At 40.1% G+C, this 23,547-nt stretch overlaps 2 protein-coding genes across 2 annotated transcripts in view; both read left to right on the top strand.

Annotated features, from left to right (window-relative positions):
* The window catches only part of LOC127472413 (uncharacterized), a 65,461-nt gene extending 50,098 nt beyond the window's left edge, over positions 1-15,363 (top strand). The window contains exons 16-20 of the mRNA XM_051790625.1: positions 74-185; positions 5,541-5,624; positions 7,175-7,298; positions 12,271-12,361; positions 13,454-15,363. Of these exons, the coding sequence (XP_051646585.1) occupies positions 74-185; positions 5,541-5,624; positions 7,175-7,298; positions 12,271-12,361; positions 13,454-13,528 (486 nt within the window). The 3' untranslated portion in view covers positions 13,529-15,363. The remainder of the gene's footprint in view (positions 1-73; positions 186-5,540; positions 5,625-7,174; positions 7,299-12,270; positions 12,362-13,453) is intronic.
* A 4,048-nt stretch (positions 15,364-19,411) lies between these two features.
* Positions 19,412-23,064, top strand: LRAT (lecithin retinol acyltransferase). The gene is made up of 2 exons (XM_051790637.1): positions 19,412-20,065; positions 20,534-23,064. The coding sequence occupies exons 1-2, from the start codon at positions 19,520-19,522 to the stop codon at positions 20,684-20,686; spliced, it is 699 nt and encodes a 232-aa protein (XP_051646597.1). The 5' UTR covers positions 19,412-19,519; the 3' UTR covers positions 20,687-23,064.
* The last annotated feature ends 483 nt before the right edge of the window (positions 23,065-23,547 follow it).

Here is a 23,547-nt window from a genome sequence, read left to right as displayed (position 1 = left end):
CACATTTATTCACATTTATTCACATTGCAATGGATTTCTAATTTGACAGTTTGAAAATCTGTTCTTTCTGCAGATCGACCTATTTTTAAATGGGCAGCATGTTGAGATATTTGAGGAGGATCTCACATTTACATCAGATGAAGTGGTTCCATTTGATCCACCGAAGATTAGCAGTGAATTGAAAGGTATGTTCATCTTTGTGACTGATTTTTTTTTATCTTTGTCCTGGAAAATCATATTAGATTTGTCTGTGAAATACATTCTACCTCTGTATGATATATTTTTACGGCCATTGCAAAATGGCCGTAATTTTTCTTAGAAGGAAGGTGGTTAGCATCATGCAGTATAAAATGTATTTGAAACTATAAGAAGTACATAAGTAAATTGTTGTTCAAAAAAACTAGGCCTTAAGACACACTTGAAGATGTTGCAAAGATTGCTTGAAATTGAAACATGGTTTCAAAGTATATTATAATCTTACTTTTTGTGAATCCTGGAAATAGTTGGGTTTACTCTACATCAGACTAGTGATGTTCAGAATAGAGGATGGACATACAGAATGACTTAGAGACTTACAGCACTTAGATTATTAAAATTTAGAAGATTAATATTTGCTCCTGTTCCATATGGCAGCCTTCACAAAATTAACAAGAATGAGATCAACCTAGAACTGGTGACTTTTAAAGAAATCACACTAGTTAATGATCCAGCATGATAATTCCTGTGTTCCTGCTAGACTTGTCTAACCAAATTCTCTGAGAAAGAAGAACCTTGAGAAGGGCAAGCCATTGAGCTGAATGGAACAGGTCAGGATGTCCACAATGAAAAGGAAGTGTTAAATCAGAGTTGCTCATACAACTGATTATTGAAGGTGCTGGACACTTCAGATTTTTTGTTCTTTTTAATGGCAGAATGATATATAATATTTCTTAATGTATAGAATGCTTTGTAATTCCCTTTTGGTCTTCATTACCTTATTTCTGCATACCATAGAACTGAGAGAATTAATTTAAAGCTGTGGATAGGTATTTGCAGATCTAAATCTATAAAGATTACTTGTTTGAAAAATTTCTAAAAATAATACTGATCTTGAAAGAGTAATTCAGGTATTTAAGTCTGTATACTTGAAAAATTAATGCTGTAAAGGCACCTGTGTGTTAAGGTTTATTCTGGATTTCAGATATACGTGAGTAGTATTTCTCAAAACTGGTAATAGAATAGTATAAAAACTAATTATGAGTTAGTAGAGAAGGTTCTGTATCACATAGAGAAATTTTGAAATACACATAGGACTACGTGTTTGTTACCATTTGAAAGCCACTGATGGTGGATGCCTGATTGCCATGCATGTGTTCATTTCCCCCATCTGTTCAAACATCTCTTCAATACGAAGATTTATGTGTCAGTCAGAAACAAGTTAAACTCTTCAAGTATGTTTTCAGCTCTTATGTCTGTTGAAAATCTGATGTCACACCAGAATCTCTCTGATGCCTGGGAGTTTTCAGGAGGGCAGTGGTGTATTTACACCATCAAACTGGGCAAGTTAAGAAATAGGAAGTCATTGTTCTGTTGTCTGGTTTCTTTTTTCAAGGTGACCACAATGCTAAATATCAGAGAAGCAAAAAACTGTTGGACTCCCTATTGCCTTTTTGTCATTTGAGAAAACTTTGAGGTGCCTGACAGCAGAATTTTAAGTACTGAATTCTTCAGGCTTTTATCAGGCAAAACCCCATTTTTGAGAGACAGCAGAGCTCCTCTGGTTGTTTCCCCTGAGAAGGATCTCTAAACTTTTGCCCTTTGTTGTAAATATAAATGTTTTCTGTCTGTGACTAAATACTTACCTACTTCCGTGGCTTAATGCAGGACAGCATGGATGAGAAAGACAAATGGGTTAGACTGTAAAAGGAATAGCTTCTGGTAAAGCATTTTTTGTCAGTATTTATAAAGAATGGAAGTATTTTTCTCAGTTTCATGGTTATCTCAAGTGTGTGGGACTGTTAGTTGTCTTTGAATAGATAAGAGAAATATGTGAAAATGGATTTCAAATAGGCTGCTAGATGTGATTCTGGGAGGGGGGAGGAATTTGAATTTACCATTTTCCCTAGCTTTCATATATGTTTATTAAATGAAAACAATTTCCTGATAAATGGATCACGAAAAATAAATCAATGAGGATAATAATAAATGAGAACATTCAAGACCAGAACATGGTCTTGAACTGGTTTTGTTTAATGGGAGATTGTCAAAGACTGACTGTAAAATGTCTGATGGAGAAGAGACTTCTACAGCTTATACAGTTCAGACATTGTCAAACTTCAGCCCCTGAAGAAACACTTCATTTTTTTCTTGAATGACATTATGAAAATTCATGTGATTTCTGTAGTGAATGAAGTGTAGTAGTCTTGTCCAAAATGAGCTTTAGCTGGACTTTTTCAGATTCTCTCTTAATAGAGATGTTTAATCAAAAATAAGATTCCCCAGTTAAATAAATACACTCTTAAATACCTTCTGCCAAGTTTCATGGCACATTTCGGCTAGTAAGTGAACATGGACAAGACTGTGAGCAAGTTCAAAACAAACATGTCTTTCATTGTATGCTTTCACCATTTCAAATTTCATGCTACTGTGACTTACTTACCAATGAGGGGCCATTGTGCCAGACTAAACTATAATCACTCCTTCAGATCATCTCTGACAGTGACCCAATATATATTATAAAACCTTAGGTCTTAATTAAGGCAGTTAAATGCTGGTAGGTTGGTGTTTGGGTAGGTTGTGGGTAGATTTTCTGATCCAGGTGTGCCAGTAGAAGAGGTTGCTGTGGTGAGCCCCTAGTTCTTCGTTATTGTTTTCCTTGTTATTGCCACTCACGTGTGCCAGCAAAGCTATTCTTGTGTTGCCTGATCTGCTTCAACCAAATAAGTACCATGAACTAAGGTACACTATACAGATTCTGTGTGTGCTGGTTTAAAAGTTAACCAGCAGGGGGAATGAACTCAACTCAAAGGAGAGATTATAAGTCAGAATAACAATTTATTAAAATAATACAGTAAGTACAATAATACAAACAAACAATTGGTCTCAACCCACAAAAACCCAAATGTATAACCCAGTGCCCTGGGGCCTGAACAAAGTGGTGTTCCTTGGGCCCTGTTTGAGTCCAAAGTAAAGGGAGAGGGGAAGAACCTGCTGGTGGGAGAGCTGCTGCAGTCTGGCCGGAACTGGTGATCGCAGTCCAGTGGTGGTCTAAGTCTGGTTGAGAGCGATGAGATGCAGCCGTCCTCTGGATCCCACGAGTGGGTTGGAAAATGTTCCAAAACTCCAAGATTATATATCCTCCAGTTCAGGCAGGAATGTTCAGTGCTCCCCTCAGGGCGGGGAGTTCCACAAAGGGTGTGAGGGCAGAAACATCCTCCTATCTCACAGGCCTCTTAACACCTAGTTTATAGCCTGAGGAGTCAGGCTCTATGGGCAGAGGGTGCTAATAGTCTATTGACAACAATAGTCTAGTTTCTGGGAAATGACATGGAAGGCTATAGAATACAGTTTTGGGTTACACCCACCATGATGAACTGATCTCAGCTGTCCTAACTAGGACACTGTGTTATGTCATTCTAAGGCATTTCTGTTATCCGCTGTATCACCCACCCCAAACCCAAATGAACTTTTGGGATCTGTCCAGCTGCTACTGCCATAGACTTGCAGCCTCCCTTTCTGATAGAGTCAGTGAAAACTGCAGCCAGTAGGATTCGGACATAGTTTCTTTCTTACCAAGGTCAGCCTGGCTCATGTCTGATGAGTCAGCAACTCCCTGTGAGCAGGAAGAAGTTAAAGGTAATGATGATTTGGTTAGGGCTGTGTTTACCTCGTCACCTGATGCAGTTCATGGAGTGCATATCTACTCATGCCTTCGTATTAGGTGCGCTGTGCTCTATACACTGCCTTTGGCCAGCATTTAGAGCATAACATCTTTGGTGTTGGGTCTCTTACTCCCTAAAATTAAAAGAAGGCAAAAAAAAGGCAAAAAAAAAAAAAGCCCAAAGTAGTTTGGTATCCTAAGCAGAAGCAATAATAGTACAGAAATGACAGACTGCTATATTTTCAAATTGCATTGTATCTGGCAGCGTGAAGTTTGTCCAACGTAATTGATTTACAGGAGCCTGACTTCAATTCCTTTAAATGTGGCAGTTTTTAACACATAAGACTGAAATTTCCTGTGACAGGCGTGTGCCCAGGGTTGAATTGCTTGGTGCCTTAAAAAGAAATAGATCATTTTGGGACATTTGTCAGTTATTTCTTGTGGCTGCCACCTGCAGCACTTGTACCAGAAGCTGTGACAGAAAGCAGGAAGGCTGTCGCTTCCCTGCTCTGCATAGTCCCCCCCTACTGGTGTTCAAGGAGCAGAGAGAAGGGGAGAGCTGCCACTTGTGTGCAGAAGGATGAAAAGCAACAGGAAGGGGATAGAGGAGAGAGCAACTGAGGGGTGAGAAGTCTACTCTGAGTCAGGAGTGTAGGTCTATCTGTTAGAGATGATGGGACTGAAAAGCCAAGGATGCTGGGAGAGCTGATATGGCTGTAGGCAAGTTGGATCAGGAGCAGAACTGGCTGAAAATTACTAGATTCTCACTGCCTAAAAACTTTGATATAGCCTGTGCTTCAAGTTTGTGTTATGCTGAGTTATGAATAACTCAGTAGCAAAATGAGTGCTTCATCTCTGGCTTTGGAGGACAGAAACTAGATGGTGACAGCCAACTGCTCTTAGTCATCAACAGTTGCAAGAGGTCTGTGCTGTGCAACTTAGCCATCAAACCTCAGGTGTATACTGTGTGAATCCCACAATATGGAATTTCTGGATTTGGACAGGAGTGGGTTTGCTTTTTGATATGTAGAGGGATAAAATAATCGAGATTGGCTTCCTATAGAGCATGCATTTTCTTATATAATGCTAAACCCAGTAATTAGAAGTCTTAGATTTCTTCTATGCAGCTGGATAAGTAACTGTTAAAACAGTGCAAATGCAAGTGAGAGTTGTCTTGTGCTGAAAAGGAATTTTAAATTGTGAGTTTTCTACAGATGTTATCAGAATAAACACACATAGAATTATCAGGACAGTAGCATCCACATGTATTTTCTACGTGCACTGGAAGCAGAGAGATCTGTGTTTTAAGGGGGATAAAAGTTGTCAGCTAAGCAAGAACTGACAAGTATCTGCTATGCCTCCTTCAAAGATACTGCATTGCTAAGATCAAGATGAATATTCACATTCAAGGGTGGTGGAAGAAGGGATGCCTGGTACAGCACTTGGCTTTAAAAAAAGGAAAGGGATTTGGGAGATGGAGCAGGAGGGAACAACTTTGTAATTTTGGGACCCAGTCTCACCTCTCTTTTTCTCTAGGTGCTCCTGTGGGAAGAAAAATTGGAAATGTTTTCAGAGTTATTATAAGCAATGCAGAAAGCATATATTTAAAATGACAGTTACATCTTCAAATTATGCTATTATTTGCAGCATCATTAAAATGTATTCATTTTATATTGTATAGATCTACCAAGTGGTCCACATACTTATCGCTTAGAAGATCTTGCCTATACGAGAAGTGGAGACAAAGGCAATTCTGCAAACATAGGTATTTTTAGTTTTCTTGTTTTCTGAAGTGATGTAAGATTTTCAAATAAGAGTTACATATCAAGTGCTATTCTTAATTTCTTGAAATCTCTCATATCACTTGATTTTTTTTTTTAATTGTGCTGAAACAAAAAAAAGAATACATCTAGAACAAGGATTTTGCTAAAGAAATATCATTAGTTTCCTGATTAGCAGATGTTGTAATCTGAGGCACTAAATAAAAATCCTAGCATGTCATACTAGAAAGAAGGATTTTTGTTTAGGGTTTGAAAGTCGAACTCTCAAAAGTTAAGAAATGCCTTTCTGAGGTTCTTCTTACAGTTGCTACTCCTTCATGTATATATGTTATGTATTATAATTTCTTGGTTGTCTGATCATGTGTAGTATTTTCATACATGAATTTTGTAACATGTATATGGCTAAAACATTGACAGTGTTAGGAAATACCAAAATTTGTTCTTGTGTGTAGGAGAACGTTTTTATTATATTGCTAATCCAAATGCTGTATTTCAGTGTGCAGTCTCTTTACATTGATTGTGCTGCTTCTTTGCATTGTTTAATAATTCCTTCTGTTCCTTACTTCTGCATGCAACAATTGGCTCTCTTACTTGTTGGAAGATGAGAGCGTGTGGTGTTCAAAGCTCAGTATGAATTAAAGGTGCGTTTGGGATTTGATTTGCTATTAGCTGTCATGCTAAAACTGATAAATTTTGTTCATTTGTATTTAGGAATATAGTTTTCTTGTCCTTGTTTGTGCAACTCTTTTTTTGGGTTGAAGAATGAAAAAATATTGATTTTTTTTTTTTTTTTTTTTTCTAATTTTCCTTTCCCCATGGTTGACCACTGTTGCAGTGTAGCATTGCCAGGTCATGAATGATGCATACGTAATAGACTTCTTCAGCTATAAAAGACACTACTGCTTTATTAAGGAACAGCAATAACAACAACAAACTTCACCTCTAAGATAAATTAGTCTTCGAAGTCCACAGATAAAAAGGTCCCTGTGACACAAATCTGCCTTCCTGATCCTGCTCTGGAACTTCAGCTTCAGCATAAAATTAACTGAAGCTTATGAAAGCGTATTTACAGCAATACAAATGTAACTGTGATTTCTCACACTTATGTCAGAATCTCATTTAAGAGGTGGGGCAAGGACCAAACCTTCAGTCACTGATCATGCCTTGTTATGGTTAATTGTGATTACTTATTGAAGTCTTGCAAACCACTTAGGGGAAGAGAACTGCCTATGGTTGTTTGTTGAGATGTTGTTGTTCCTTAGGTGTCTGTCAGTGGCAGGGAATGTTTGCAGCCAGAAAAGGTCCAATAATCACTTTGTGGTCACTTAGCATTCTCTCGTCATGCTCCACCCTACATCTCTACTGACAGAGGGAGAGCTGTCATACTATCGTGTTTTTTATTCAGGAGCTCATTAAAGAGGATCCATATGTACAGTTTCAGTAAAACAGAGGATCTCAAATCAGTTTTGAAAGGATAAATACAAATTGGTTTTAACAGCTCTTATTTCAACTAATGCCAGTTAATACTTAACAGGTGTGATAGCACGGCATCCCCTCTACTATCCATACCTAAAGAAAACTTTAACAGCTCAAGCCCTGGAGAATTACTTTCAACACCTTTTAGAGCGTGAAAAACCAGAACAACAACTGGTAACAAGGTGAGTAGCTTGCTGCTCAATCTACAGTTGTATGGTAGATACATGATGGTATCAGAAATTATCTTAAAGTATGTTAACATAGATATTGCAAAGCTCTGTGTATTGTCTTTGGTATATTTTTATGTATCTTCTTTTGCCTTTTTAAGTAACAACTTAAGTGTAATCACTATGAAAGAACTTGAACTTGGGCCTCTGCTGAAGCTGGACAAAGGCCGTGAATCCGTTTAGTGAAGGCATTTAAATTCCCAGCATTAGCATAGTAGTGTTGGGGCTGTTTTTGTTTTGTTCCAGTACAGAATGTCTTTACCAACAAGAAATAATGTCCTTCTAATGTCCTTTGAGAAATTTCTCCCTCCATTGGTTTTGAACCATTTGGAAACTGCAGGAGCCTTAGTAACTGAAGCTTCCGAATCCTTTGAGCCACTGCTGAACTGAGAGTTTGAAATCTGTAGAACACCACCTGAAAGACTTTCACACAGCCACTGTAGTCTGGAGCCCAAACTTACGTGATCATCTGTCAGAAACATGCCTCATACTATCCCTGTTTCTGCAAAACATTTTTAATATTTATGAAGCTCACTCACTTTCCTTCAAATACCCCAATATGACTCACTTTTCTGCCACATACACAAAGCCAGAATTTAAAGAAAAAACATAGCTGATTTCCCTTCTTATACTCTGAAAGAGAGTACATCCCAAACAGGACACTTTTACCTGACACTCATCTAGAAAAGAATATCCTCTTCCAGCAGACAGCGTACTTAATAGTTTTGTTTTCATGCTATGGCTGATGCTCAGGGTCCTTCCTGGGGACTAGCAAATGAGACGTATGCTGTTCTTGTAGCATGAGGTATTAGGATTTGTTCCCCTAAGAAGGTCCATAAAACAGATTTTAAACCTTTTTCTCGCTTTTTAAACACATAAAAGCTTAAACTGTTCACTCTTCTAAAATGTATTTTGATACAAAGTCAGTTATTTGCAAATATGAAGATTCTGCCAAAATCATTACATATTTCCATGGGTAGTAGACAAATTGTTAGGTGTCTTTTCACTTGTTCAAAGAGCTTTAATCAGAATGGTGCAGCTCCAAAGCTCAGAGAGCTTGGAGTTATTTTCACCCCTGGTCTTCTGTAAGTGCTGATTTTTGTCTTCATAAGCAGCTTGGTGCAGATCTCACCCACTGTTTTGTAAGTGCTAACAAATCTATGTATCTAATAAATTGTGCTGCTAAGAAATGTAATTGAATTTCCTCTGAAACAGAGCAGAGAAGGGAAGAAATCAAAAAAGTCACGCTTCCTAATGATACTTCTAGCAATTGATTCATTGCTGTTCTTTAATGCTGTTTATGTTCATAAATAAAAGTTGAATTTTGCTGTGTCTGGATGAAGCCAAATTATTTTGATTAATTAGATTATCTGTTCCTGAGTTTGGCTTCCTTTAATTATGGGATAATGGAGCTCTGTAAGTGAATTGGAAAGCTACTGGGGAAAAAGAATAAAACCTTTTGTGGAAATATTTAGGATTATAAGGATTATGCTCATGTGCTTCAGATTGTGTAGTTTCTTTTCAAATTGTTTACTTTTTAGTTTTAACTATGATAAAAAAGCTGTCTTACTGTTTAATTTTCCTTCATTTTCTTTATTAAATGGTGAGTGCTTAAAAATATGTTCTAGTTTTGTTACTTAAAACACCAATCATGGCTCTACCTCACTACAGAACAGAGTCTGTTAACCAGTTGCCTTTCATGCTTTTTCAGTAAAGGCATTAAATAGGTATACTAAACAGAGAAAAGGTGGGATTGTTGTGATAGAAAACACTGAAAACTCAAACTTCCTGAATTTCCAAGTAAAATAATAACAAAAGATGGTCTCTCAACTCCCCCATGCCCTGAAATGCCAAACTTAAGTGATTGTTTTCCGTAATAAAGTGCTAGAGTACATTCTTAACAGATCTGATTATCTTAAGATAGGGAATAAGAAACTTTTTTGTAGTGGTATTAGGTCAACCATTTAAGAAGGATAGTAAAACTATCCTGTGAGATTTTTGTTGGTTTTGTCTTCTGAAATATTGTATATGGAATGTTTTGAGAACATTCCAATGCTCAGAAATAAAAAAAATGACAACTAATTTTTTCCTGTGGGGTATTTTTTCACCAAGAGCAGAAATGTGGATACTGGTGCTTCTAGATTGCTTTTTTTTTTTTTTGGTACATATCTCTATTAGAGGGGAAAAATAAATATTTTTCTACATGCAAACATCTCTGTGAGCCTATGGACTTGTTTCCTGCTTTCCTCTGATGAAAAGAATCCTATCTTTTCTTGGATTTAAATGCAGTAAATAATTTTCTATCATTATTATTTCTATGCATTTTAATAGGAAATTCAGAAGGAAACCTGATTTCTTTCAATATATATGGACAGCACTTTAAAGGAAGTAGTTAAGCAGGCACCCCATTGTGCATAAGCATAGGAGTTCAGCTAGAACAGTGAATTTTCCTTGTTTTACTGGTTTCTGTCACAGACTTATGATTCTTTGAAGGGTTTATTTGTTTTCTGGTTTTTTTTAAAAGCAGCTCTTAAAACTTCTGATTGAACTGTACAATTAGATAATATTTTTTTCCTTTAGATCTCAGTTAATTAAACTTAAATTGTTTAATTATGCTGAGTGCCTGCCAACATTTTGGTTAATGTATTGTTGCCACTTAAGACTATTACAGTGATTATAGTGGTTTTTTTTTTCTTTTATTGTGGGAGTTTATTTTCTGTGTGGAAATATTTTGAATGCTCAGATGCTTCAAAGAGGCCTTAAAATATTGAAGATGCTGACCTTTGTATATTATTTTGTAGTCCTAGTATTAGCTAGAGTATATCAGTGTAAGTATTTCCTCAAAGTACTTAAAATTAATATGTCATTTTAAAATGTTACAAATTAAGATCTGTTGCTTGTATTACATAATTCCTCTGCCAGAATTACTGCAGAAAGTAAAATGAAATTCTTCCACTCATTTTGTCATTTGCTTCTACTTTTGTATGCTCTTCAGTTTCTCTCCTGGTTTGTTTTTCCTGATTGATTTTCATGAAACTTCTTTTGAGAAAAGATGTATTAGCTTCTGAAATATATATTCCATCAGTCTAGTTCTTGTGGAGAGATCTGCCAGTAGTGAAATTGTGTGCTGCCTGGAAATCTTTGCCAGTTTTTCAGAGTGAAATTTGCAGTGTAGTGCCTAGCTCTCATGGTATGTGGTGATTGGTAATTTGCATTGAGCTTGTTAGTTGAAAATTTTATGGGGTCCTCTGGTTGTGCTGTGTAGCTGATTATGCTATTTAGTAAATAATGTAGATGACTTATTGTAGAAGTTGCTTTTGTCGTCATATTCTTGTTGTCTAGTAGAGCACCAGTGGATTATTCTACCTTCCTGCCTTCCCAATGGATTTGCATTTAAGCATGATAATGTTGCCTGCCAACTGGTTTTTAAGGAAGGGCAGCAGAGTGTTGACACCAATTTTTTTCATAATGACAACTAATACTAAACTCTACTAAATACAACTATACGTTGTTGTATAATACAACTATACTAATACAACTCTACTGAAGTAGAGTGTGGTAACGAAAAAGTAGAAGGAAGAGTGAAAACTTTTTGTCTGGGAGACAGACACAGACACTCCATGACTAATGCTTGCAAGAACAAGAACTGAAGCAGTTGCCAGATGGCTCAGGAGAATCCTCTCCTTCCATGAAAGGTTTGTGTAGTATGCCCAAGATACAAGGGCATACAGGGCTATGAATATCAGCAACAGCCATAATTTTCACAATGCTCAAAAGGAGCTGAACCTTAGAATGATAAAATAAGCAGTGTAAGTGCACTGCAAGAAATTCCAGCTGTATCAAGAGAAAGACTGTTCCAAACAGATGAAGACCAGATAGGTGACTCAAGAAAAATAAGTGGTGTTGGAAGAAGTTAAAGTGCAGCAGTCAAACATCTGGAGACAGTGAGAATTAGATATAATTTTTCTCTCTTATTCCTCATGGCTTGATGATGCTTTGATTAAATACTTTCCTATGGAGTTATAGGAAAACTGTCGAGTCCTTAGATGAAGAAAATATTGGAGGAAAGCAAAACCAAAGAAAAACAAGAATAGAAGGAAGATGACAAAACACTGAAAAACTGTGCAAGGAGAGGCAAATGGAAATACGCTGTAGACCTACTTATGGATTTTGGAACAATAGGAAACCACAGAGCCATTTGCCAAACTGCTACAGCAGTTTCCAAATTGGAACCATACTAGTCAAAATCAAGAATGGAAAAATTATTACAGTGGCAATGGAACAGGAAAATAGGTCTGTCACACTAAAATAAAATTTTACCTGAACAAAATACGTGGCTCCAAGAAAGCACTGAAATGTAGCTCTACTTTTAATTTGCTATGGAATTATCTCTTGGTCGTAAGTGTTCAGTGTAGTGACTCATAGTTATTTCTCAGTAATAAAGAGGATGCCTTTCCAATTGGCTGGTGCATTTGTTAGCAAAAGTGAGTGCCAGGAATTAAGTGATTGTAATATTTGGTATCAGAACTAGGAACTAATAAAAATACTTCCTTTTGCCTGCTGTGTTGTCTGAGTTGATATTGGATCTTGAACCTCTGGCCTACAGAGCTTTCTGTATGGGCTTTAACTCATAGAAAAAAGAAATCTAGAAACGGCCTTATTAGAATTGCATCAGTTTTGGAGTTGAATAGAGGAGAATGATTACTTTATGGTTCTACTTTCAAACTATGGGGACTCTTGATTTGGAGTAAGGGGAAGGAACATGAAGGCAGGGAAGGCCTTGTGTTAATCTTAACTTTTTGGTTTGACTTAGCAGTGGGATGCAGTCAGAAGCGTGAAATTTTTGCATGCTGACTTTGCTTGATGTTCTGTACAAATGTTCCTTACAAAATCTCTTGAGAAATAATGTGCAGTTTTTATTTTACAGATATGAGTTGCCAGGAATCCATGGATTAAATTTTGTTTTGAAGAATTCCCTTGGTGGTGGTGGTATAGCATCCCTAAGAAGTGACCCACAGGCATGTATCAAAGCAATGATTTTAATGTAGTTATCTTTTATAAGTCTCTCTATAACTAGTTTTTGGGGTGGAACTGTAAGCTTTGGGGGTTGACTCTAGTTCCTTTTAATTTCCTGTTAAGACACATTACCTATTTATTTTTTTAAGGTTTGAAAACAACGTAGGGAAGTCGAAAGTTGATTTAGAATATGTGGTGAAAAAATGTGTACGAGAAACTATTGAAATAGTTTTTCAAATCATTTATTCTAAGATGTGCTACCTGAGTTTTTAGATGCACCAGCAAAATTAGTTTGTCAAAAAGGCTGTCATGTTTTGAAAAATGCAGATTTACTAGACAACTAGATTATTTCTTAGTATTTATACAGGAACCATACACTGTACAACAACTCCTAACTTATCCTATGCCTTCTGTAGTTAAAATACTGATAAATAATATAAATGTGAAAAACAGACAGATAGAAGTTCTTTTGTGTTGATGACATTATGTGAACCTGAAAGTAACACTTTCTAAGAGTACAGTTTGAGTATTAAATATTTGAAACCTCTAATCCTGAAGATGAGATCCTGTAATGTTGCAGTGCTATGGCTACAGCACAGCTACCATAGGCTCAGAAATGCTTATGTGTACAAATAATCTCAGCATAGTCAAGAAGACTGCTCAAAAAATAAGGTGATGCTATATATGAATTGGATAGTAGAACTGAACCCCAAATAAGTATTTTAGCACTAGGTACCAAATAAACTGAAGAAACTGTTCCATCTGTTCATGTTTAGATGCTTGAAAACTCAACTGTATAGGTTTCCTTACTTAATTGTACTGATTCACAAGTAAGAAAGCCAAATAAATGGAAAAGGTAAATATAACTTGGGATAACGTACATACTTAGGCTTGATAAAACTCACCCAAAATTAAATACATATATGTATGTGTGTGTATAGAAAGAAATACTAAAAAAAAACTTCCCAAATGTACTGAATTTTCACTGATTACAGGAAAAATACTGTATTGAACCACTTCTAAAAAACTTAATTTAGAAAGGTGGTATATTTAGATAGTAAAATGACATGTTGGTTTGGTTCTTTTTCTTACAGGGTAAAGCACTTGGACAGATGCTGTTGGATTTCCAGATTAAAAATGTTCCTGATTTAAAATCACTGATAGAGTAACAGGTGTTTAATATATATGCTTTTAACACTGAGTGGTATAAAAACATTATAAACAAGAACTGGCTTCTTGAGTGAGATTTTTTTTAAAGTCAAAGAGTAGAAATTTGTGACAGTTATCTCTCAGAGGCTTAGCTATATGGCACAGATTAGCATATGTTTTGAGTAATACCAGACTAATAGCTTTGTCTGTGACTGATAACATTTCCTATCTAGATAATACATTGGATGAAGAATTAATTTATTTTCTGAAAAATAGAATTAATCAAATTGCAACATAACATTTAATTGTAAGACAAGATAATCTTTATCCCAGGATGAAAATTACCTCCTGCTCAGTCCATCTCTCTTTTCCTTTTCTCAGTCTTTATTTGAAAATTGAATGGACTACTGTCCTGTCAGCTGTGTTTGTCCTGTGCACAGAGTGAGGCTGGGTAACCTGCTGTGCATTGCTGTGAAGTCAGCACTGTCTGGTACTGGAGAACAGCTTTCTCTGTTAGGCAATAAAGAAAAGTAATAGTTGGTACTGTTGTACAGTGACTGGTTGTAAATGCTGACCTTTGGTGGTGATCCACCAAACTTCCAGCACTTTGTCTGATTAATGACAGACTTCATTATTACATTTTCCAATATCTCTTACTAATCAGTCCCTCAGTTGAAAGCACTGACTTCGAAATCACAGATCTTGGCGTGGTAATAAATTTGAATGTGAGGAAAGGGGAGTCTGCCTGCTTGCTCCTCCTTGGGATGGTGCAGTCCTGGTAGGGAGCAAGGGGGGCCGGATGGTGCAGTCCTGGCAGGGTGGAAGGAGGGGGCCAGGGTGTGGAGGGATACCTGGTTTTGTTTCAGGGCTGTTAAGTCCTCCTTTTGTGCAGCAGTCATGCCTGGATTAAGTTCACTTGACTGTTGTTTGCGTTGCCCTTCCCACAGAAAAGTCTGTTTTCTGTTGTGAAAGGAATACCATGTTGAATGCAGTGTACTCTGTCTCTCTTCTGACTCCCAGTTATCACCTGGCCATCTTCCTGCACAACATGACTAGCATATTCAAATTAGGATACTTCTAAACTTCTTCACCTGATTTAGAAGAGACTCAAAAATCTGTATTATACTTCTGGGACAATATCAAGGTGGAAGTTCTGATAACTGTATTTTCTCTGCTGAAGCCATAAAAATATTACTCCGCATGTTCAGCCATTTTATAATCAGAAATTAATCTTTCTGGTTTTTGGGGGGAAATTGTATTGTTTAGTGCTAACAAAATGAGACATTACTAATACCAGACAAAACTATAAAAGTAAGTATTTTCTTAATTGTCACCTAAACTATCTGTTAGTTGTTCCTAAAGCTCTGTCTGTGCTATTACTGTTACTGATTTCCTAGGCTCCTGCTTGCTAAGGAGGACTAGGCAATGAGTCATTCCCACCTTTTCTGTAGTTTTGTTCATTTGAGTTGAAGGTATCATAAGTGAATGCTTTATCCATCTAAACACATTATCCTCTGAGCAAGTCATAAGTACTATCCATGTTTACAGCATGATTCAGTGAGGTTGTAAAAAATGAGTCATTACTTCATTGCAGAAAAATATCCAAGTTAATAACTTCAAAGGGAAAATGGCATGCAGGTTTTATTATGTTTACAGTCAGTGTTTGTTAGAAAACTCTTGTTAATAATTTGGAAGCCTATTAAGAGGAAATAAAACAAAAGTGATAGGCCTCAGTAACAAACCTACAAGGATAAAAACGCTACAGTAATTATTCACTCAATATGCTGCTTAAGTGACTGTGGAAATGTGTATGCAATAAATTTCTGAATAAAAATGAATATTTATAAAGTATAAATTTGTTTTAGTCATTTATCTTCTACAGGAAGAGAGTGATACTTAGCTCAAAGGTTCTTTGTTTGGGAGTGTTTCACTTGCCTGCAATTTCATGCATTGTCTTGCCGGTTTCCTTCTTTGTTCAGATTTTGTCTGTTCTGTCCTTAGTCTTTGTTAAATACAAAAACTAGAAAGGTAAATGATACTGTTTTCTAGAGACCTGGTTACTTATAACTCTACAATGGAAGCTGTAATTTGCTGAAAAGAATGGTACAGTGTTCAAACGGGTTGGATATGGGAATACAAAGGCGTTATTTTTTATCTCTGGAATAGCCCTTTGGGATGCTGTGAAACCATCCTTCACAAACTTGTTTTCTGTCCATTCCTTCTTTCAGTACACCAGCTTAAACCAAGTGGCATTGCTTTTCAGATAATTTTCTTGCAAATTATATCCTCCAAAAATCTCTATCCAAAGATTTTATTCTCCTTGAATACCTTAACGTGGTTTGAATTCATGAAACTATACTTGTTTCAGCTGTCCCAAAAGACATGAAAGCTGCATTTGTTTCTTAATCTACAGTACAACTTGAGTAATGGAGAAATGTTTGGTAAAATGTCAAATGGTGAGCATGTTTGCAACCAGCATTGGTTTAACTTAAGTCAGCTAAAAAATTCATTTTGCCTGCTTGTTAAACCAGGTCTGTTCCTCATATAAGCAAGAACTTAACCTTTCCAATTGCCTGCCTTTCCTGCTTTTTCCCTACTGTGTTAGCTGTGAGGGCCCGATGGAAATAGTAATGCCGAGTGCATAAAATAAGGTTCCTTGTAATGCAGGAGTTTCAGTGTAATGGAAACTGGCTCACACTTCTTACCTAAGAAGTTTTTGTGCTGTGGCTCATCTGCACTACTGAACAAAGGCTGCATTCTCTTACCTCTTGCAGTTTTCTTACTGCATCTCACCCTAACTGTTGAAACTAAAGCATGGGTTTTATAATTATAATTGTTCCATAGCAGTTAACAGTCCAAACAAATACTTTCTCAGTGTTTGCTGATTTATATTTAATATTCCAAAGTGTTTTTTCCACTTAAATTTGTGTATTATAGGTACAAAAGCTATTATTCAAAGGTCACCCAAGAGGATGTGCTAGTGTTTGATGCACAATGTATGTTTTTAGTTTTGCCATCTCCCATTGAGCCATTTTTCCACTAAAATAAATGTTTTTTTCCTACTTCAGAGCAGATGAAAAATAATGGTAAGTATACCTTTTAAATTTCAGTTTACATCATGAAAATTTGGCAGTAATAGGAGTGTAGCCCCTTGGGTTTGAAAGGAGAAAATGTTGGATTGCAAGTTGCTTTGCAAGAATCTGGTTTAATTCAGAAATTACTTTGTAGTGTATTAAATGGTTTGCACACAGTAATGCTCACAACAGTTGCAAGGTAGTGGCAAAGCATTATGTGGATGGATTTCACTTGCTGCAACCCATTCCACAAACCTGTCTGCTCTGTAATGCCTTTTGGGCTTGTTCATTGGGGTTTCCAGGCTTGGGACTGAGCGAGGGGTTGGGGGGGGGTGAGGGAGAGAGGAGACTCGCTAGTGCATTAGGTACTAGGAAATTACACTGCATAAATGTAACACCTTTCACCTTAAAACTTTGAAACCCTCCCATGCAGGAAGACTTTGAGTCTTGTGGCAATTCCTCTTCTTCGATTTCATCCTGGTTTCCTTTACGGATTTACCTGAAATGGACCCTGGTGATTTTGGGATTAAAGCTAACTAGCGTGAAGAAAGCAAACAAAGGATGCCTCCAAGAGAAAGATCCCATTGGGAAATGTCTGTATCTGCCAGGGAGTTTAGTTGAATTTCTCTACCTTCTTTGGGCAGGGGAAAGAATTCTGAACTGTAGGACTGAAGCATCTCTAGCGCCTGTTTCAACAAAGACCATCCAGATGCTCCCTAGACAGCTTTGGGGAAGGGGAGAGGGGGAATCTTGAGATGGCAGCACAGGGCAGGAATAGTGCACATCCTCCCAGGAGGGAGACAGGAGCCTTTCTGTGCCCAGACGTTCTATGGAATGTTTGACAACCTTCTGTGGCACACTGCTCCAGCTCTGGACCAGCTGCTGTGACTATCACCAACAGGTGAGACCCTTCATCAGGATGAGGCATTTTTTCTTTTCCCCTGTCCCTTAAAAATAATGCACTAGTTAAAAATGAGTAGTTTTCCCCTCCTCCCCCTGTTTTTATTTACAAGTAGCAAACCTTCCAAATATATTTAAACATCTGAATTTGCAAGTACACTGGTTTAATTTATATAATTGTGTGTGGCTTGTGGCTAATCCACAGGGTTCCTGCCAGCATCATAAGCCACATCTATAAGGTATTTTCTCTTTTGTAAATGAAGTCGGGGGCTTGAGAAGGGTAAGCCTCTGTTGCGTAAAAATTTGGCTGAGACTCTCCAGACAAAATCCCAAATGCCTGATCACTCTGTTAAGTAGTGCTGGGGCTCTGGCCTGTAATCAGCAATGGAACAAGAGGTTATGGTGGGCCTCCCTCTTTGCAGATGAAGCAAGGTGAGGATTATATTCAGTTTCCCAGGAAGCTGCTCTCTGCTTCAGGCAGGAGGAAATGGGAAGGCACCAGCCATCATTTTTGTTGACAAGCAGTGAGGTAACCCACTCCCCTGAAATATTTTCTTCACCAAGGAACTGAAAAACTTGGGTTGGGTCATTGATAAGCTTCACCTTTCCTGGGCATCAGATCCTGAACCTTGGTTCAGTATCTATGGTGGTAGAAGGCTCTTGCCTGATGAGTACTGTGCATCCCCTTTGCCTTCCTAGTCATACCAGAGCCATTTGCTAATGGAAAGAAAAAGGAATGGTGAACTTTTTTTTTTTTTTTTTTTTTTTTTTGGTGGTGTGACCAGAGGGGTTCTACAGCTCGAGGGTGGTCTAGAGATCTCATTAGTGATCCACAGGCTCTCGGATTTAAAGTGACGGAGGAGAGAAAAAAAACCTACTGTTCAAAGGCAGTTTTCCTGTGGAGAGCCGCCAAGCTGTTGCACACCAGCAGATCTCGCTTCCCTGTTTCCCACTTGGCATCTCGTGTTTGCGATGTTTTCCTGAGTTTAAGGGAAGATGCTCCAACAAACTTTTCTAGCATTCTCACACGCATATCCCCTCACTCTTGCGCCCGCTCCGCGTTTCTCACGGAGGCGAAAGCTCCCCCCTGCAGCCGGAGCGGCAGGAGCGGGGCAGGAGCGGCTGCGACACGAACAAAGGTCCCGGCGGCGGGGACTCGGGGAAAGGCTGCAACCACGGCGGCGGGGGGGCGGCCCCCTCCTCTGCCACTCTCCGGGCCCTGTCATCTTCCAGGTAAGATGAATGCCTGTCCCATCCATCATCCCGCCGTCCCCGAGGGGGCGGGAACCTGCTGGCTACTGAAAGTTCCGAGCCTCGTCCGGGGCGGCATTGTTGACCTGACAGGGCTGCTCTTTTGTGGGCTCCGTTGCCAGGATTTGGCCATTTGCATAACGGATTAGCATGAAACTGAGCGGACGGGAATGCCGCTCCGCCGATTCACACTCTTTCTCAGCTGGCGGACCCTTCGGGCAAGTTAATTTAGAAATGTGACTTCCCGCTCTCCCTCGGAGACCTGTTTTCTTTCCAGGAAGAAAGACGCTCCGCTCCTTCTCCCGCCCCCCTGTGAGCACCGTGCCAGCCCGCCCGCCCCGATCCCACCCGGGTGCCGCTTGGACCCCGCGGCTGCCGGGGCGGCCCCCGGAGCCCCTGGGGTCCCACGGGAGGGGGAAGGTGAACGAAGCAACTGCGGCCCCGGGCGGGGCTCTCTGTTCCCTGCTCTCCCTAGGGCGGGAGAAGGGCTTCGCACGCATTTTTCCTTGCACTTCTACCTGGGCAGCGCCGAGGGAAGGCGGGGTGGCAGCCGAGGGTGGCTCCCGGCCCCGGAGTGCGGGCTGTGGGCACTGTGGCGTCGCCCCGGACAGGCCAGGGGACAGCGGGACGGCTCCGGGCCCGCCGCGCTCCCCAATAAAGCCCAGCCGGTCCGGGGCAGGCGGTCCCCGCCCGCAGCTCAGCCGGTGGGCCGGCCCCGGTGCCTGCCCCGCCCCACCGGGAGCCTAGAAAAGCGGAGCTGGGCGCCGAGGGCTTTGCCAGCCGACCATGAAGAACCCGGTGCAACAAGCAGCGTCGCTGCTGCTGGAGAAGCTTATGATGCTCCTCGTCCACGTCCGGCCCTTGCTCGTGGGCTCCGGCGGGGAGACAACGCCACCGCCCCCCGGCGACTACGACACCAGCTGCTTCAAGCGGGGCGACCTTCTGGAGGTGCCCCGCACCCTCTTTATTCACTTCGGCATCTACCTGGGCGAGAACCGCGTCGCCCACTTGATGCCCGACATCCTGCCCTCCTTCACCGACGACCTCCGGCAGATCCAGCAGGTGGTGACCAACAAGCGGCTTATCCTGGGCGTCATCGCCAGGACGGCCAGCGTCCGCGTGGACACGGTGGAGAACTTCGCCTACGGCGGCAGCATCCTGGTCAACCACATGGACCGGCTCTTCGAGGACCAGGTGCTGGGCAGCGAGGAGGCGGCGCGCCGGGCGGAGAAGCTGATGGGCACCACGGCCTACAGCCTGCTCTGGAACAACTGCGAGCACTTCGTCACCTACTGCCGATACGGAGCCCCGGTCAGCTTTCAGACCGACAAGGTACGGCCTGGCCCGCGGGGCGGCCGGGACAGGCGGGGGGCGGCGCTGCCCTTCCTGCCGTTCCCCGAAACTGGGTCAGCCGCGGCCCCGGGGCGGGGGTTCCGCGCCCGGAGCTGACGCCGCTGTGCCCGCGGCCGGCACTGCCGCCGGCGCGGAGCTGCCCGGGGCGGTGCGGAGCCGGGCCCCGCCGCCTTCGAGCGGCGAGGAGAGCGAAGCTGAATTCGTAGTTCGATTAGTACTCTTCTAAAATGCTCCGAAACTACTGGCTTCATCCCGAGCCGCAGGCAGCACTGGGGCTGATTTTGGGGGTGATGCGGTGCCAGCCCTTGTGCTGGGCTCCGGAGAGCCCGTGTGAGACTTGGGAGAGCAGCCGCTGGTCTGTCCCGAGGGAGTGGGCATCGCCAGCTCTCCAGCCAAAGCTTTCCTCTTCAACTCTCATCTTTTGCCCTTTTTTTTTTTTTTTTCCAGTTCTGTGAGACTGTGAAGATGATTATTCGGGACCAGAGGAGCGTGCTCGCGTCAGTGCTTGTGGGACTAGCGTCAATAGTCTGCCTAGGTTTGGCACCCTCCACCACGCTCCCCACTATCTTTATTCCCTTCTTCCTGTGGATGGCTGGCTGACAGCCTTCCTGGAGGTGTGCAACTGGCATCTGTATATAGGATGTATACTACTGTATTTATGAAAGCACAGATTACTCATCGATGTCGTGTAAAGTTTCTTAACCTTGTGCACCATTTTAAAATACAACTCTGTCTAGAACACAGTGCACAAGGCATAGCTTACTGTGTAAGCCAAGTAACAGATTTCCTGAAAATCTTGGTATATTTTAACACACCTTTAAATCGTGAAAAAAAGTAGGTTTGCAATGCAGTTCTGTTCCTTGTCTTTAGCCATAAGTGATTCTGACTACATCCTTCAGATTCTTCAATTTCTTAGCTGCATACCCGGGTGCCATAACTATTAACAAAAATGGATGATGGAGTTCCACAAAGTGATGGAAATGGGAAACAAGCTGCTTACCTCTTTCTTTTATAAATATAGTATATATTCAGAAATTACCGTGTCCATTCTTAAAATACTCTTTGGTGGAAATGCAAGTAAGTAAACTGACTCTTTTTGATAGCAAAGAAGGAAAACCAACCCCCTGTGCTGCAGGAGCACATCTGGCTAGACTGGCTAAAGTAATTTCCCTTCTGAGAAATGTTCACAAATCTGTCAGTTGTATTAATTGTGTAAATGCTTGCTACAGTATTGAACAACTTTTTAATTGGGTTAGTGGTAAGGAAAGATGGCAACTCCTTGCCAATTTCCTTGCTATTGATAGTGGCTAGTACGGCTAATATAAATGGCAACAGAGGGATTTAGGAGATACAGGAAGAAACTGTCTTGCCATATGACGCCCAGTGACCTACAGATGTTGGACATTCCCAGTGCTCCAGAAAACATGGCAGTGAGGAGGAGGACAGACACCAATTTAATTCCTGCCTTCCCTTAGCAGTGGAACCTGTGTGAGTGCCATGAAGTATCAGGGATCATCGGAGCAGTTTCTGTGGTGGCTATATTGTGATTTTGTATATTGCCTTAAAACAAGATGCTTCTCAGTAAAAGATAATGTGTCTTTCTATACTCATTTCTTGTGAGTAAGTATTCACTTGCAAGCCAACAGATGGTGCTAAAAATGTTTCATCTTCAGTGTTGTGGCTTTTTGGTTTATCAAGAATGTGTAAAGTTGGATTTGAAATCAAGTTCATGTAGCCAATTGTTTAAATGCCAAAAACCTTTGCTATTTTTTTTTCTTAGCAAAGTCTTTTATATATGCAGAGAAATTGTTCAGCTCCTGGAATGTCTTGTGTGCATACATGCACTTACTTGTTCACACACTGTGCTTGCCTTCCTTTCTTGTCAAGAGCCAATACAATGGTGTCTTGACCAAGGACTGAACTTCAGATATACTTGTTTCTCTAAGTGGTGTGCAGTGTCCTGTTATCAGCTCTGTTACTGAAATGGCCACTTCCCAAATTTTTACAGAGACTCATTTTAACTGTACTATAAACCCCCTCCTCCTCCCCCTAGACCTTACAGATGCTTGAAGATTATATTTTTGAACTGTGAGTCTACTTGGCTACTCTCTAATCATTGTCTTCTAGCTGCTTCACTATAAGCGACAAAGAATGTAAAGACTGGGGTGAAATTCCAGCTTGTAGGAAACAGCAGCATGACTGCTGCTGCCATCAAGTGAGAGGGGATTTCAGCCCAGCTTTCAGTACATGTTCAATCTGCAGCCCAGCTCCAAGCAGTTGGATATCAATTACTGCTGGATCCTTGTAAACAACTTCTGTTCTGCTTTCAAAGATTACAATGCTCAGTGTAACTGTTTCTGGTAAACTTTTGAAATTAAGGTGTTTTTTAATTAACAGGAATTACTTTTTCATAGTGTGCATTAGTGACATTTACATAAACTCTAGTTTGTTGGGTTTTTTTACTTGCTGTGCATAATGTATGAACTGTAGTCATTACTGTAATTATATAAATAGATTTTATTCAGTTACAAAGTCTACTAGCCTCTTGATATTTAGTATAGGGCTGTAGCATTACTGTAAGATATCCCAGTAGGGCACTGAACAGGCTATTAACATGCAGTTACATGGTGTCTGATTACAGGTGGGCTTTTCTTTACCCTTTATTTAATTGGGATTTATAAAAATTCCAGTAATTCTTACGATTTAGATATACAATAAACAACGAGGTCATGACCAGTAACCAAACTACAAGTGGGACTGTTGGAAGGCAGAGAAATGTTCCTGCTCTAGCTTCAGTATCAAAGGACCAGTGCTCCTCCACTGCTAATGCTGTTGAGCAAAAATCATCCAGAGTGACTAAATTGGGATTTTCATAGGTGTCTGTGAAATAAATGAAAGCAGTTCCTCGCAGGCTTACAGCTGTGTAATAGAGAATGTTCCTTCAACGTGTAAAGTTTTAAACATGAAACGCTATGAAATAGTCTAGAATGTCTTGTGGTATCCTTTCATCAAAGACAAATAATAATGTGGGCATAGGAACAGAAATTCAGCTGCATGTTCAGGCATTTTTCCTACCAACTATAATTCTAGCAAAGATCTGGAAATTTTGTTAACGTCAGGCATGAGTCAAATCAGTCATATTCTGAGGGGAAAAACAAGACTAGCAGGCTTGAATTGTCCTGTCCAGCTCAGTGGGTGGTGGTTGTGCTCTGAAATATTTTGGTAAATGTCAGTATCAACTTTTTTCTGTAATTACTTGAGTAAAAATAAGCACTTGCCCTAGCTGGAGCATTGCATTTCTGACTTGAGCTCAACTGTGATGCAATTGAAATGAAGGGGCCAGTTATAATAAAAACACAGAAAACTGTGAAGTAGTTCAGCTGTTGGGGAAATGTGTGCGATTAGACGTGAAATCGTTCATTGGTAACTGTAAGTGATGACGATGGGGAGTGTAAATCTAG

The sequence above is a fragment of the Manacus candei genome, unplaced genomic scaffold, assembly GCF_025592945.1.
Source record: "Manacus candei isolate 608988 ecotype Guabito, Panama unplaced genomic scaffold, ASM2559294v1 h1tg000028l, whole genome shotgun sequence".
Lineage (NCBI taxonomy): Eukaryota > Metazoa > Chordata > Aves > Passeriformes > Pipridae > Manacus > Manacus candei.
This window is presented reverse-complemented; position numbering and strand designations above follow the sequence as displayed.

What these genes read in the sequence shown, in the direction of transcription:
- LRAT (XM_051790637.1), top strand. Translation starts at nt 19,520, where the DNA reads ATGAAGAACCCGGTGCAACAAGCAGCGTCGCTGCTGCTGGAGAAGCTT. An exon ending in TCAGCTTTCAGACCGACAAG is followed by an intron (nt 20,066 to 20,533) that starts GTACGGCCTGGC and finishes TTTTTTTTCCAG; the next exon opens with TTCTGTGAGACTGTGAAGAT.